The sequence below is a fragment of the Acartia tonsa genome, chromosome 15, assembly GCF_053477335.1.
Source record: "Acartia tonsa isolate MP-2025a chromosome 15, ASM5347733v1, whole genome shotgun sequence".
Taxonomy (NCBI): Eukaryota; Metazoa; Arthropoda; class Copepoda; order Calanoida; family Acartiidae; genus Acartia; species Acartia tonsa.
In genome coordinates, this window is record NC_137274.1 from 4,438,385 (window position 1) to 4,454,518 (window position 16,134).

Consider the following 16,134-nt stretch of genomic DNA (forward strand, 5'->3'; position numbering starts at 1 on the left):
TAAGTAACTATACATTGGATTAAAGCAAGGATTATGTTAAAAGTCAGCTTAACTGTTAGGAAAAATCTAGAACTATGTGAAAAAGTTTAATTTTAGATATAATGGGAGAAAAAAGCAATTTAATGCACATTTTATATAATACGAAAAATTTCTTCCTTTCCCCGTACCTTATAAAAATCGTCGGAAAAAGCCGTTTTTAAAGCAAACAAAAGCGCGTTTTGCTCTATCTGTGAGATATTATGAATGAGATAATGTTAAGATTTGATATTAAGATGAGAAAAATTTACGTTCCGTCCCTTTAATTACTATCATTGTCTTGATTAGATTAAGGGAGAGTATGTTGAATATTCATGATAAGTTATTCAAATTTTTGTGTATTAATCTTGGAAACGTATGCAGACACAGAGCAAAGGACTTTAGAAGATTCTGATCAGTCCTGAAATATTATTTATTTACCAGTTTAAACTATAAATATTCAAGATATAATCCTATTTTATTAGGTAGTAAGCTTTTTTTGTCAGTTAGCAAAGGATCTTGCTAACCGTTGAACCGATTTGGTTCTACTTCAAAGTAAAGCTTCTTATAGTTACTGAATTGATTTTAGGCAATTTTATTTTTATCTAAAAACTCTGGGTATGGTTTTAGGTTATATTTAAGCACTTCCCTTTGTTTAAATAACCACTAGGTGCTAGGGGCACACTGCTAGTTACAGGTAATGAAACAGAAAAGTAGCAAATAGAGACAAACAGGATATATAGAAAGATACAAATACAAACTAAAACTAAGTAAAAAAACTGCTATAAAGTTAAACAGCAATTTAATTGTAATCAAATAGAAAAGATATGTTTTTTTTTAAATTATGAACTAATAACAAATAGACAAGTAGAAAGATTAGGATGCAAAAAAATAGATAGGTAAAATCTTTTAGATAGCTAAAAAAGAAAAAATATTTTTTTAATGAATAAAAAAGATATTTTTTACTATTAACTTTAAACTATTATAGATAGATAGATATAAAATTTTTGATATATATATGCATAGATAAATATCCTACCTACCTTTATGTTGTAAATAATTATATCTCACTTCCTCTCTTGGCACCTAAAAATATTATGTTTTTTAAAAATTTATTTGAACTTTTTGTCAAAAGGAATTTTAAATTGACGTGATTTATGTTTCTTTTATTACTAATGTTATATCAATTATTAATATTATATTCACTTCATTCACTTGTTTTAACAATTGAAATCCATCTTGACGAAAAACGGTTAGATGCACAAAAATATTTACTTCACATGAAATTTAGTAAATAAAATAGCCTAAATAAAAGTATTTTAAAGTGATTTTGATAAATCAATGCCTTCTTACCAAAAATGTTACCGTTAAAACCTCGAGAACAGTAAAAAAGGTCAAAAATTCAGCCTTTGGCGGTGAATAACGGCAAAACGGTTCGCCAGAGGCGGTTGATGTATAAATAACAAATTATGTGCCTTGAAAATTGTACAAAAATGAAGAAATAGTCTCTGGCCCTAAAACGACTCCTTCCCCCAAAAAAGGGGCAAAAAGCACCATTTTTTAAAAACATGCACAGGGTGTCCCAAAAGTGTGTAAATTTGTAAAATAGGCAAATATTATTGTTATTAGTCAAAATCTGTATCTTTATGACAGTTTTAAGTAACTTAAAAAAAGAAAAAAAAAATTGAAAAAAACAAAAAAAAAATTCTCATTTTTTTGAAAATACAGGGTGTCCAAAAAATATAAAAATTGTAATCTGGTCAGAAAACACTATGGCCTAACATACTTAGATATTTTGTATGCTACTTTGAAAAAAATAATCAATTTGGACCAATTTTTAGCTCTACAGACGCAAAAATCACTTTTACAGGGTGTTTCAAAAATTTCTCAGGTGTCCAAATTTGGAGTTACCACGCCAAATTTACTTCATATGTGTTGTAAAATGGATGATATTCACTCTCAAGGCAAGAAATGGGCAAACTTCGTTTCCTGACAGTGTCAAAAGTTTAAAAAACCTGTTTTGACATTTTTCTTGGGACACCCTGTAATTCATAATTTTTGTGATTTTAAAGACAAATTCTATATTGTACCCATCTAGGTGATTAATTTGATATATAAAACATGTCTGTAAGTTGAAAATTAATGTAAAAATTTTAAACTTGAAAATCATGAAAAAATGCCTTTTTTTCATTGTGAAAACACCACAGTGAGAAAATGCGCAAAAAATCGGACTTTAAATGGATTAAAAAGGTTAAAAATCACCCAGCCCTTAGTCTTATGACCAAATGAAGGGGACTGGAAGTTTTTATCAAAATCTGAGACCTCATGCAGAAAAATGTTTTTTTTCGTAAATAATGTGCAAAGCTACAATGTAAAGGAGAACCATATTGGCTCAGCAGTTAGTAAGATAACTTGGTACAGACAGACACACAGCCACAGATCATCTTACTTTATCATAAGAACTAGTGGCTTCGCCCCTAGCCTCTAGGGGCTTTGAGCCATTAGTTAGTTTTATGAAAAAAAAAAACCCAACCACCAAGAAAATAGCTTAAAACCACCACAGGACCAATAGTTATATATACTGAAGAGTATAATCCGATTTGTTCTGTGGTTACCAAGATCTTAAGCTTCAGACGGATGGATGGATGGACGGACGGACAGATGGACAGACAGACATTAAGCTAGTTTGTATTATTAATATAAATGTTTATGCTTTTAATAGACTGTTAATTCATATAATACATATTTTGACTGTATATACTGCTACATAATAAAATAATATTATTGTATTTTGTTTCTTTTCTTTTTTTGTGATCATTTACTTACTGATCAAAATGTTTTTTTTTTATTTTCTGAAATTTAGATATACAGACACATAATACTAAATAAGAATAACAAATTATAATTATAGATTAATTAAGCTTACCATGTCCCCTAAGTATTTCTGCTACTTTAGCTTTTCCTTCCAGTAAGGCTTCATCTAGTGCTGTATTACCTAGAAATTTGGTAATTCATTAGATATTATATATAAAGAAAATATTACAATTTTAGATCAAAGCTTGTAATAAAAATGGGGCAAGAAGAATTATTGAATCTCAATAATCTAAAGTCTATTTATGGCTCTCCTTTACAGGGAGCTTCTTATAGGTTTTCATAAAGTATATATTTGAAATATATCTCTCAGAGGTGTGCACTAGGGTTTAAAAGGGGGACAATCTCTTAGAAATTTATTTTAGAGATTCCTAATATAAAAATTACATAAAATAAACATAATAAATGTTCTTTTAGCTTCAAAAAAAGGAAAATAAAGATTTTTAAATTAAAGGAAACAAAATAAGACAGACCAACTTATATCAAACAGGGGACATGCACATTTTTTTTAGGAGCTGAGGTGTTAGGAGGACCCTCCCCCCCCCCCAAACCAATTAAAGGGCAGAAAGGGGTCCAACTTTTAAGAGTTAAGTTTAAAAGGAAAAGCGCATCACAATTTGGCAAGGAAATGAATAATGTAAGTTAAAGAGATTTAGTAAATAATTTTTTACCCTGTAAAGGAGGGTTTGTGATTGTTTTATATTCATAATCATGGATGTTATTTCCACCCTCCCAAAGATATAGATAGATAGATAGATAGATAGATAGATAGATAGATAGATAGATAGATAGATAGATAGATAGATAGATAGATAGATAGATAGATAGATAGATAGATAGATAGATAGATAGATATATGTGATGGAAATATATTATTATAATAAAATTATGTAACTAACCATTATTATCCTTGGCGTTGATATCAGCTCCTTGTTCTAATAAGACCACCACAACTTCAGAGTGTCCATACCTTGCTGCACACATAAGACTTGTCCTTCCTAGATATGAATATATTAGATTTATTATATATTGTGTAGTTTAGAGTAGAGTTAGAGATACACAAGGAACTAAATATAGAAAAGTATAATTTTGTAATACATGTATAGTAAGATAGATAGATAGATAGATATATGATGGAAATATAGTATTATAATAATATTAAGTAACTAACCATAATCAGACTTGGCCTTGATATTAGCTCCATGTTCTAATAAGACAACCACAACATCATAATGTCCATTCCTTGCTGCATACATAAGACTTGTATATCCTAGATATCAATATATTAGATTTATTATATATTGTGTAGTTTATAGTAGAAATATAGATACACAGGGAAATTTATATACAAAAGTATAATTTTGTAATATATGTATAGTAAGATAGATAAAAGGATATATGTCATGGAAATATAGTATTATAATAATATTATGTAACTAACCATCATTATCCTTTGAGTTGATATCAGCTCCATGTTCTAATAGGAGCTTCACAATATCAATATGTCTATACTCTGCTGCCAATATAAGACTGGTCTCTCCTAGATATAAATATATTAGATTTATCATATATTGTTTAGTTTATAGTTGAGTAGGGAGTTATATATAGAAGAGTATAATTTTGTAATATATGCATAGTAAGATAGATAGATAGATATATCTGATGTAAATATAGTATTATAATAATATTATGTAACAAACCCCATTTATTCTTGGCGTTGATATCAGCTCCATGTTGTATCAAGAGCTTCACAACATTAGAGTGTCCTTTCCATGCTGCCAACATAAGACTTGTATATCCTAGATATAAATATATTAGATTTATTATGTATTGTGTAGTTTAGAGTTTAGATACTTTTTTGGCCAGATACCAGATATCCGGCTGATTTTTAATGCTGGATATCTGGTTCTGGCCGGATATCTGGCCAACGTTCAATATCCAGCAAATTACCGGATATCCGGCGTCAAAAATCGGCCGGATATCATTTAACCGGATAGTTTTAATATCTGGTATCCTGACGGATATTGAAAATGACCAGATATCCGGCCAGATAACCAGCCATACCGGATATCCGGCCCAAGTAGAGTCAGAGGTACACAGGGAAATAAATATGGAAAAGTATAATTTTGTAATATATGTATATTAAGATAGATAGATAGATATATGTGATAGAAATATAGTATTATGATATATAATATTATATCATAATATAGAATATTATATATTATATATAGAATATTATATATAGAATAGTATAATTTTGTAATATATGTATAGTGAGATAGATAGATAGATAGATATATTTGATGGAAATATAATGTTATAATAATATTATGTAACTAACCCTTGTTATCCTTGGCGTTGATATCAGCTCCATGTTGTAGTAAGAGCTTCACAACATCAGTATGTCCCCACAATGCTGCCTTTATAAGACTTGTCCTTCCTAGATATAAATATATTAGATTTATTATGTATTGTGTAGTTTAGAGTAGAATTATAGATACTTAGGGAGCTATATATAGAAAAGTATAATTTTGTAATAAATGTATATTAAGATAGATTAATAGATATATATGATGGAAATATAGTATTATAATTATAATATGTAAATAACCATAATTATCCTTGGCATTGGTAACTTACCCCATTTATTCTTGGCATTGATGTCAGCTCCATGTTGTATTAAAAGCTCCACAACCTCAGTGTTTCCATTCCTTGCTGCCCACATAAGACTTGACCATCCTAGATATAAATATATTAGATTTATTATATATTGTGTAGTTTAGATAGATTTATAGATACACAGAGAAATAGAAAAGTAATAAGTATATATTGGTGGATAAGTTGGGTAAATTAACTAACCATGATTATTTGTAGCTTTTATCTCAAAGTTTTCAGTTAATTTTGTTGTTACCTCAATGTACTTCAAATATTTACCCCCCCCCCCCCCCCTCTACCTACTAATATTTCAAAATTAACCCATTAGTGCCGAACCGGGCATTAAAACCTGGTTCCAGAAAATGAAAAAAAAAAAACGGTTTTCGGCTTCATAATTGCATCATTCTCAGTATGAATCCCCCCTCTAAGACCCTGGCTTTCATTTTCCCCTGGAGCAGGCAGTTTTGCTTACTTCCGTTTGCTAATATAGCTCAACAAAATTTGAAAATCATGAAAATTCAAAATACCCCATCTAACTTTTTTGTTTTTATAGTAAAGACGCTGATTTTTTTCGTTAAATCTAAAGTTTATTGACAAGTACATCTATTTGTGAATTCGTTTTATTTAAATTATTATTTTTTATATGATTTTTTTATCATTTTTTTACGCCCTATATAAGCCCGGTTTGGCATTTCCATTTGGAGTCTGAAATTTTTATTACCTGGTTTTACTAATAGATCTTTTTTGACAACAACAACAAAACCGGGTTTTTTTACCCAAAAATGGTGGCACCTATAGCCGAAACACTAAATTTGAAATAAATCGCTTCGTATATTACTTGTAGCTCTATAGATTACATGAGGTTATGTAGTTTTCAATTACGGATCGTATCAAAGTTCTAAAAAGTGTTCATCTCACTTTGGGCGTTCAAAAAATACATTTTTCAATTTTTGGTTGTAATAACCGGGTTTATATAGCAAAACCGGGTTTTAACGCCGGCAGAAACCGCCCAAAACGGGTAATAATGCCTGGTTGGTATTTATGGCCAAGCCAAACCGGGTTTTTTTGCAACTTTCCTGTGCACGCCACTAGAGCAAAACAAAAAAATACGTTTTCCGTTTTTACCATTATAAAGCTTCCCTGAGATTTTCAGCTTGATCGGACCATAACAGTGGCGCTCGGCACTAATGGGTTAAATTGAAGGTTAGCCATAACTCTTGTATTAAATGTCTGCAGAGGATTCCTAAAACTGAAGGTCCTACAACTGTGGTGCCCTAACCATCAGGGAGTAAGGGAGGGGACAATGGGCAATTAATTCAATTTAAGAGCGTTCTCTGAAAAGCAATGAAAACCAGATTTATCAAGAAAATATTACCAAAATTTTAAAGGGATTATGGCAACCTAATTTAGAACAAAATTAATTCTAAGAAAAAAATCATTTACTTGAAAATTAAATTATCAATACATCACAATGTAGTAAACATTCTGTAATTAATCACTTGAAAAATCTTGTTTAGAACTACCTAAACCCTTCTCATATATTTTTAACTGACACATAAAGTCAAGCGGTTCTTAGATTAATTTATACATAAATATCACAGTAGAGTTTCTATACATGAAATGACATTTTCTTGGGAAAAAATATTTGTTAAAACCAGCCATTAATAACAAATTTTCTGTCTGCATATTCAAAACTAGCTCAGCTAGTTAGCAAGGCATTTATGCGCAAGTACCCAAAGTCAGCCAAAATCTGCTGTAATCGTGCACATTCCCTTTAAGCCAGTACCCAAAGTCTGAGACTCCTAAAAATTGAATATTCGATCCATTGTCCCCTCCCTTACTCCCTGCCTAACCATGCAGGGCTAACCAATACAAACTAACCAAACAGCAGACCAAAAATTAAAAAAAAAACTAATTAAAAACTAATTCCCTCTCTTATATTCAATTACATAAAAATGGTGGGATTAAGTGCTCAAGAGGCAGTTTAGGGAAACATCTGAAATTTAAGACAATTAAATTAATTGCTCATAATTGCACCAACTGCTTTAATTTAAAATTTAAAAATAAAGAATTTACAAAGAAATAATTCTGAGCCACTTTGTAATTGTTAGATACATCAACTAGTTCTTGAGTAATATGTTTTGGCATTCTACTTAAATGTAAAGAGAGAGTAAAATAACAAGATTGATGAAGGATGTTATAAACAGTCAATGAACAATTGAATGATTGGACATGCAGAAATTGATATTAGATTAGAAATATAATAAGTAACTTACCTTCTTTATCCTTTGAATTCACATCAGTACCATAAGATATATAATCCTTTACTTTCTCCAATAGTCCTGCCTTTGATGCATCAAGAAGAAGATTTCCTAGATTTCCTAGATAAGTTAATCTTTTGTGAAAATTTTATCCTACATATCTAAATATGTATAAATGAGAAAAAATAAGATGCTTTTTAAAATTTCTCCTGTCAAGGTTTTTTTAAAAATAAAATTTATATATTTTTTCATTGCTAATTGCAATAATGTTAAGAAAATGTACAAGATCAAATGTTAACTGGTTTCCTCTTTATCATTGAACAAAAGCTTTTTAATTCAACCTTCCAACACAGCCTTGTGAGATGCTGGGGTGTTTCGAGTTATTAGGGAACCAAACTATTTACGCAAAAAGACATTGAGTTGTGCTGGTTTTAAGCTATAAACAGACTTATACAATTGAATATGTCAATATCTTTAAGTTATTTATAATCTATGAAATGGTACGGTTATCTTGTGCTGATATCATATTGGTTGTGCAAATGGGACGCTTGTCCAAAACTTGGTATATGGAGATCGCTCTTCTATGAGTACTACTTAAATTAGACTTTCAATGAAATACCCATAGACATTCTCAAAATCGGTGTCAGTGAAGAATGCTTGTTGTTTTACTCCCACAATTATAATATGAATTTAGTTGAACTCCAGTTGAAGTCCAATAAATACCCACGCATGGTATTATAGTGCTTTAAACTAAGAGTAAATGGTTGGTTGTGATGTTAGATCAATATAATATAAGTATATCAAGTATAAAAAGGAAGGAAAACAGGTTAAATAAGTGTATTTATATATACATGTGAATTAGCTAAGTGTGAAAGTTATAGGATAGGAGATAATAAACATAAGTAGTGTAGGACAAGAGTGTGCCTAAGTCCAAGACATCTAATTGTGCATAGTGTTAGGCCTCTAACATAAGACATATGCACAATTCATGCCAAATACAAAGGAACCTAAATCTAAACTATACAATGCATGCTAAATTAACTAAGTCATATTACCTTTAAGCCAGGAGAGAAGAGAGGAGAACCAATAAGTTCAAGAATTTATAAATAACTGAAGATTTTAGTGATTGCAAGCTATAAAGATAACTAATTACTTGGATTTGGCAGTCTGTCTGTTCATGTCTGTATGTTAAGCGAGCGCTTAAATAGATCAGTGGCTTTAGGTATGCTTAGTTTACATAAATAGTTACATGGTTATTTTAACAATGGGTACATATTTCAATATAAACATACAGGGTGCGCCACATATCTAGGGACTTTTTCTAAATTGTAAACAAATGAACATAAAATCGTCAATTTTAAAGATTTTATTAAATTTTAAAAACTGGGGAGCAAATTAGGTATATGACTATTAGATCATTGAATAAAATCGCCGCCAGCATCAATCACCGCCTCTACCCGCCTCCTCAACCGCCGGCAGGCCAAGGTCAGAATGTAACTGTCCAAGCTGGCGAAGTTCTCCTTGATAGTGGCAATGAGGGAGGTCTTTATGGTATGGGTACGTCTATTGGTGCATGCTTCAAAGTAGCCCAAGGTCCAAAAGTCCATTGAATTAAGATCAGGCTGCTGGGAGGCCCCATTTCCTTAGGAATGTGAGTAACCGCAGGATCCAAATTCACCCAACTTTTAAGCTACCCTTTGACACAGAGGCTCTTATTTGGACCACAGTTGAGATAGAACGACGTTCTATACCTTTTTGGAAATGGCAGGAAGATTCATCTAGGGATGTCAGCGCAATTCATAGTCTAAAATGAGTTTTAAGTTCCATATGGGTCTCTGACGTCGAGAAACGAGAAATTTTCACGATTTTACACGATTTTTGAAGTTTTTGACATTTCTAAATCTGCCACGTTTCACTTTGCCGGAGTACTAAAGCCAAGCTATTTTAGATAAAGAGCTGTAGTCTTTTCTAGTGTCTTACTTATGTACCTAACAGTATCACCAGCAAGTTGCATAACTCTAGTTCATCTACAGATGGGCTGAGGTCCGATTTAGTGGGCCCTAGTTGAGAATCCAGATTATACCACCGGCGCACTTCGAATCTGCCTTGTTGAACATAAGCGCGGCCAGCTCGGAGTACGAGCCCATCTTCGCCCAAAGATTTTTTTGTGCTAAAAGGTCATTACCTAAGCTTTTTATAGTGGGGTCAAACGTCCTGATTGGTCAAGTAGTTTTGACGCTATGGCCGTTTTAAAAAAGTCCCTAGATATGTGGCGCACCCTGTATAACATTGGGTAATCACATATAAATTACCATAGGTTTGCCTATATTATCCATATATGGAAGTATATTGATAATAAATAGGCTTAATAATGCATAAAAACTGCCTAAGGATTGACTATTATAACAATAACTTGTCCCCTGAGGTAAGAGCTTTAATTAGAGGCATCTGTCAATCAAAATTAGGTGAATATCTCTGTTGTACATATTTATAATGAAGATTAGATAAATTAATCTAGAAGTGAAGCTTTTCTTTAAAAGTGATGTCCGTACGTTCAATTCATTTGAAACTTAGATCTCGCATCTACAATATTCAACCTTATTCCCCCTTTAAGGTGGGAATTTAGGCTCGGTCTGTAAGGGTTAAAAACATTATATTTATAACCTGCTTCATCTAGTTTTTTCTTGTATTCCTCATACCTCACCTTAAATAAATAATTTGGTTTGTAATTATTAATAATAAATCATTCCTATTTTAATTTCATAAGTAATTTGGTGTTATCTTTTCAAATTTTTTTTCAAATTTGAAAATTTGGTACACTCCCCCCTCCAACCTCTGACAAAACTATGACTCTGGCCAAGAACACTAATTAAAAAAAAAAAAAAAAATTAGATTAAGTTAGTTATAAGCTACAAGGCTAAGTGACTGCTGCTAGGCAGGCAAGGGGCACGAGCGCTACCACTAGCCCTACTACCATTAAAAAAAGTATATCTTACATTCATCTCATCAGTCACATTACAATTATAGGCCCTGAAATAAAAATAAAAAATATAATTGTATGTAAAAAAAATTACGACTCAATATAATTACATGAAAGATTTATGATTTTTTTTTTTTGAATTATGTAATAAGTTTTTAAAAGTTTATTTTTGCAAATAAACTGTATGTTTCTTTTAGATCTTTCAATTGTGGTTCCTGTGATATGTGTACAGAGACTGTGTTGTTGGCATTTTAAATTATTTAGTCATATTAACTCTTTAAAATTGAATCCCTCTCTGCACCTTAGTATGTTGGGAAGTAGGGGATACCCCTCTAAATCCCAGCTCCTATCAGAACTAGAGGGATAAACAATTTTTATTTTTCCAACAACATATCAGTCAGTCATATTTTGCTTTCTTCACCCTTTCAACACTAATTAAAAAAAATATACCTTGAAATCTCAATAACATCCACTGGAGATAATTGGCTCTGAAAATAGGCTTGTTTAAGTTTTAAACCAATTTAGGGGATATTTTATAAACAACTGGTCTTGGGTAAGAATTAACTATTAGGTAAGTGATAACTTCGACTTCCTTACTGCAATGGGCAGTTATTCTAGGGTAATCCCGTATAGAAACTTTATAAAGAACACAAATGTTAAGATTTTCAGTGTTAAGATTTTTCTTCTAGAAATGCCCCAAATAAATCCTTGACATTTTTGGTTGATCAGTATAGCTAAAGGTTTGATAATCAGATGAGAAATTTTTACATTCACCACAGTCCCATTAATTTTATATCATCTTAAGATATTCGTAACTGAGTTTGATAACCAAATTTTTTTAGATTTAAAAAGTATAATTTTTTTTAAATGGACGGGGGGTGGTACCCTGCCCAAAATAAAAAAAAAACTTCCGAGGACCAATTAAAAGCTACCCTGTAAAAACATACAATTACACAGACAAACAAACATCCTGTTACTTTATTATAAGGACTAGTGGCTATGCCCCTAGAGGCCTCTTGAGGAGGAGAGAGTCAAATTTAATAACCCAATTTCTTATTGTAAATTTTAAAAGAAAGAGTAAAAAAAAATTTTGGGGGGCAAAAATTTTTTTTTGTGGGGGGGATGCCTCCCCCCTCATTTTTATTTTAATTAAAAAAATTTAATTTTTTTATTTTTTTGGGGGGGGATTTTTTATTTTTTGGGGGGGTTGGGGGTGTCCCACCCCCCCAAAAAAATAGTTATAAACCTTCCTGGGACCTATGAGAAGCTACCCTGTTAAGGAGAACCCGATCGGTTCAGCGGTTAGCGAGATCCTTTGGTACAGACGCACAGATACATACACAGACAAAGAAACATCCTGTTACTTTAGTATAAGGATTAGACTTAAAATTATCACTCACAGGATATTGTTTGAGCAAACCAGTGTCATTGAAGTATTTTCTAAATGGATCCTTGACAATTATACATGTCTCATTATCTCTGCAATGTCCTCCACTTTCTGGATAATGGGTTATGGAGTAGTAGTCATATGGAGTCTAAATATATTCAAACATTAATATTTCATATTTTGGTAAGAAATTCTTTACAACATATTAAAAAATGTATTTTAATTATTACTTAGAGAAGCATAAATCAAAAATTATATTTTACCTCATGTGTTTCTCCATGAATGTCATTACTAATTTTCATTTTGTTTTTGTAAAATTCATCCATCAATTCATGTTTTATTTCAACAAATTGATCACGGTCAGGCCTAAAAAATTCTATTTGGATTTTGTGTTTTAATCTAATAAATTCATTTAATATTTATTAAATTGCACAGAAAAAAAAAATGTTCCTCCTTAAGTCTTACACATATTATATATGACCCCCCCCCCCCATCAGTATGTCCATCAGTTCATAATGCTATGTGAAAATAAGATTTACTAAGCTGCTATTAAAGCCAAACCTATGTTTTTCTTGTAAATTTTCCCATCATCATAGGGCATATTTGAGAATATAATATCCAAGGCAGTCCAACTGCTTTTTATTTTTTTTTATTTTCACTTATCTTTGGTTGTTCTAAGGGATTTTTTTGTTCATAGACAAAAGGACGATTAGCTTAATTTATGATTTTTGATATATTTTTTATTTTTTCTGCTGCTAATGATTATAATAAATTGTAGATTTTTTTCCAAAGAGCATATGCTTGATTTACTTTATCCCTTTTCCAATATATATATTTGTGCTTAGTTATGCATGGATATTGTCACCATTTTATTACCTGTGAATACTTTTCTAGTGAAAATTTTATCACATCAATTGAATCCCAAGGTTTAGAAATAAACTGCAAAAACTTCAGCCTTTTTAATTTTAAGATAAACAAATGCATATATATGTGGAGCCTAGCCTTGTAGTGTATTATTAACTTGATTGACTTCCATACAAACCTGTTATGTTCATGTATAAAACCAATTATATGGGCGAGCTCATGAAGTACTGTTGCTCCTGAAAATAATTTTAATTATTGAACTCCATTTGAAATATTTACTAAGAGTTTAATCAAATATTGTTTAAAATTACAATTGACTGATTTTTAATAACTTAGATATCAAAAAGCTAGGTGTTATATTAAAAAGCAAATAAAAACTAATGTTTCAATAGTATTTCATGAGTGTTAAAAGAATTAAAAATTGTAACTCAGGTATCAAAACCAACTTCAGGGGGGGGGGGGGAAGTGAACAAGTCACACCAGAGCTTCAAAAGCAAATATACCAATCTATTTTTTAACAATGAAGACAACATGAGAAATGAAGCTCAAAAATTAAGAATGTAAATAAAAAAAAAACTACTTTAGAACAGTTTCATAAAATAAACATTAATCTTGGTAAAATAGGGAAATTACAAAACCATAAATCACGCAACCTTTAAAAACACAAAACTTAAAAATCTAGGAATTGATCCAGCACCCCAATAAACAAGTCTTAATAAAACTTCGTGGAGTTATGTAGAATGTAAAATTAATTAACCCCTGAAAATTTCAGCCCTCTATCTTGAAATGGAGTTGAGGAATTGCAAAAATATTAAAATCTAGGAATCGATCTAGCACTGAATAACAGACAGATACTTAAAATCTACAAGGATAAAATTTTTACATCACTTTTTTTCTTTCAAATATAAACCAGCATAGTCCCCTGACACCAAAAATACCTCTGGAAGTGGTTTTGAACGCCTAGAACTGATTCTATGGGTAGAATACTGACACACATAAATTTATCAAGAACTGAATTTTTGAAATTTATTTGGTTCTCATCTTTAGGGGAGCCTTAGGTGCCCCTTGAGTGCCATGAGCGACAAGCAACTGTAGCCTATTTTAGAGATACTGTAAGAGGACTCATGTTTCAGTCAATGTTGCAGCACTCAGTACAAAGTGAGATCCAAGTGTTAAGGGTGCCTCGGTACAACAATTTTTTAAGAACATGGCCTAGAAACAAGTTCTCTAACTTTTTGGAAATGGCAAAAGGAATTAAGGGCAGTTACCATTTGAACCAATAGTCTTAAGTCATTTTATAGTGCCCTTAAAGTGATCATGAAGCAGGAAAAAAAGTTATATATGTCACAGATTAATGTTTTCTTAGAGTACTATTTTGAGAATTAAGTCTTAAATACTTCCAATTTAAAAATAAATCAAACTTGTTAAAAATTTATTTATTCCCTTGAAAACATAAATGTTTTTGGTGTTTTTATCATACATCTCTTTATATCAAAATCAACAAATAACAATCTTTTTGTTGAAGTTTACTTTAAACCAACCAAATAATGTTGAAATTGCTTTCTATGGATAGATTTTAAATTTTCTTCCAATGGTTACAAAAATAAAGCCATATATGGAAAAGAATATCACTGATTATGGTTCCTGGATTTCAATTTTTCATTTGTTTAAAACTTTATATAAATATCTACATATCTACATGGCTTTAGATATATGACATTAAAAATCATTTGAAATCAGTTATTTGCATTGTATATATATGATAAAAATTAATATAACCACTTAACAAGATACATGCAGGCAATTGATAATATTATAAATGATACATAAAACTGAGCTAATCTCAGGACCATCAATTATGTGTATTCTTTTTAAATCTCAAAAAATTCTTATCACAGAAAATGCTTGTCTCTAAAAAACATTTTAAAAAACAAACCATGGTTTTATATCTAGCAATCAATAGATTGATAGGAATACATTTTGATATCATTAATATGACTCAATTATATTTGTATCGGTAGTATAATAGTATGTTACGTTTGTGAACTCGAACCTTTATCCTTTTTGTTTTCCTTATCATTATTGGCAGTTGAGAAAGCGCCTATTTTCAAAAAGTTCATAATTGAACACGGCATTCATAATAACGCTTGCGCAACCAAACATAAACAAAGCTAGCGTAGCCATCTTTATTCTTTCTTTCAAGATGTGCGTAATATCTGTGTGATAAAAACCCATGTATAGTCAAAAATGTGGTGTTATCCGTACTGAAAAATACCTTTGAATGCTTCCCGGCTTGACATGTTCAATGACCTCGGTAAGAATTCTTTCTTTAAGCATTTTAATAGTGTGGAATGATTTTTAAAAGACGGCAAATTAATTTCTTTATTTTCATTAAAATTAGATTAAATGTAAATTCGAAATCACGAAACCTTTTATAAGAAAAAGACGATTATTCCCAAATGAAAAAGATTATTTTCTTTTACAAGATTTATTTTCTTTATGATGTATTTAACATTTTAATATTTGATTATTAACCCATTAGTGCCGAGCGCCACTTTTATGGGCCGATCGAGCTGTAAGTTTCAGGGAAGCTTTATAATGGTCAAAACGGAATTCGTATTTTTTTGTTTTGCTCTAGTGGCGTGCACAGGAAAGTTGCAAAAAAACCCGGTTCGGCTTGGCCATAAATACCAACCAGGCGTTCATAGTCGTTCATAGGGATAACATCTCCTCCCTAATGTGCAATTAGATAATAATAATACTATCCTATAAAAAAGGGGCGTGGCCATAATCAATATCTCCTAAACTAGTAGCTACTATTTGTGTAATCTATATCTTTTTTTTTTTTAAAGTGGAGTGAATCAGTGCATTATCATTCTCTATTCTTCTGAGTATTTCTGTGATTATAAACATTCTCCTTGTGACATCTTTTAGCTCAAAATGGATTTAAGTGAAATTACTTTACTAAAAAAGGAGATTGTGAACCTTAAGGAGGCTTTAAACCAGCGAGAGCAGTATGTTCGTAACTGGTCAGTAAGGATCAATAACCTTACTGTGCCCAGGGAAAATGTCAAAAGGTACAAAACAGTTGGCGCTTG

General features: G+C 31.0%; 1 protein-coding gene across 1 annotated transcript in view; it reads right to left on the bottom strand.

Annotated features, from left to right (window-relative positions):
• Nucleotides 1-2,927: 2,927 nt before the first annotated feature.
• LOC145307558 (uncharacterized) overlaps nucleotides 2,928-16,134 on the bottom strand; it is a 125,374-nt gene continuing 112,167 nt past the window's right edge. The window contains exons 13-23 of the mRNA XM_080150013.1: nucleotides 13,049-13,272; nucleotides 12,150-12,320; nucleotides 10,470-10,509; nucleotides 7,821-7,925; nucleotides 5,530-5,628; nucleotides 5,231-5,329; nucleotides 4,587-4,685; nucleotides 4,328-4,426; nucleotides 4,058-4,156; nucleotides 3,786-3,884; nucleotides 2,928-3,010 (exon numbers count right to left, since the gene is read on the bottom strand). Of these exons, the coding sequence (XP_080006139.1) occupies nucleotides 2,928-3,010; nucleotides 3,786-3,884; nucleotides 4,058-4,156; nucleotides 4,328-4,426; nucleotides 4,587-4,685; nucleotides 5,231-5,329; nucleotides 5,530-5,628; nucleotides 7,821-7,925; nucleotides 10,470-10,509; nucleotides 12,150-12,320; nucleotides 13,049-13,272 (1,217 nt within the window). The remainder of the gene's footprint in view (nucleotides 3,011-3,785; nucleotides 3,885-4,057; nucleotides 4,157-4,327; nucleotides 4,427-4,586; nucleotides 4,686-5,230; nucleotides 5,330-5,529; nucleotides 5,629-7,820; nucleotides 7,926-10,469; nucleotides 10,510-12,149; nucleotides 12,321-13,048; nucleotides 13,273-16,134) is intronic.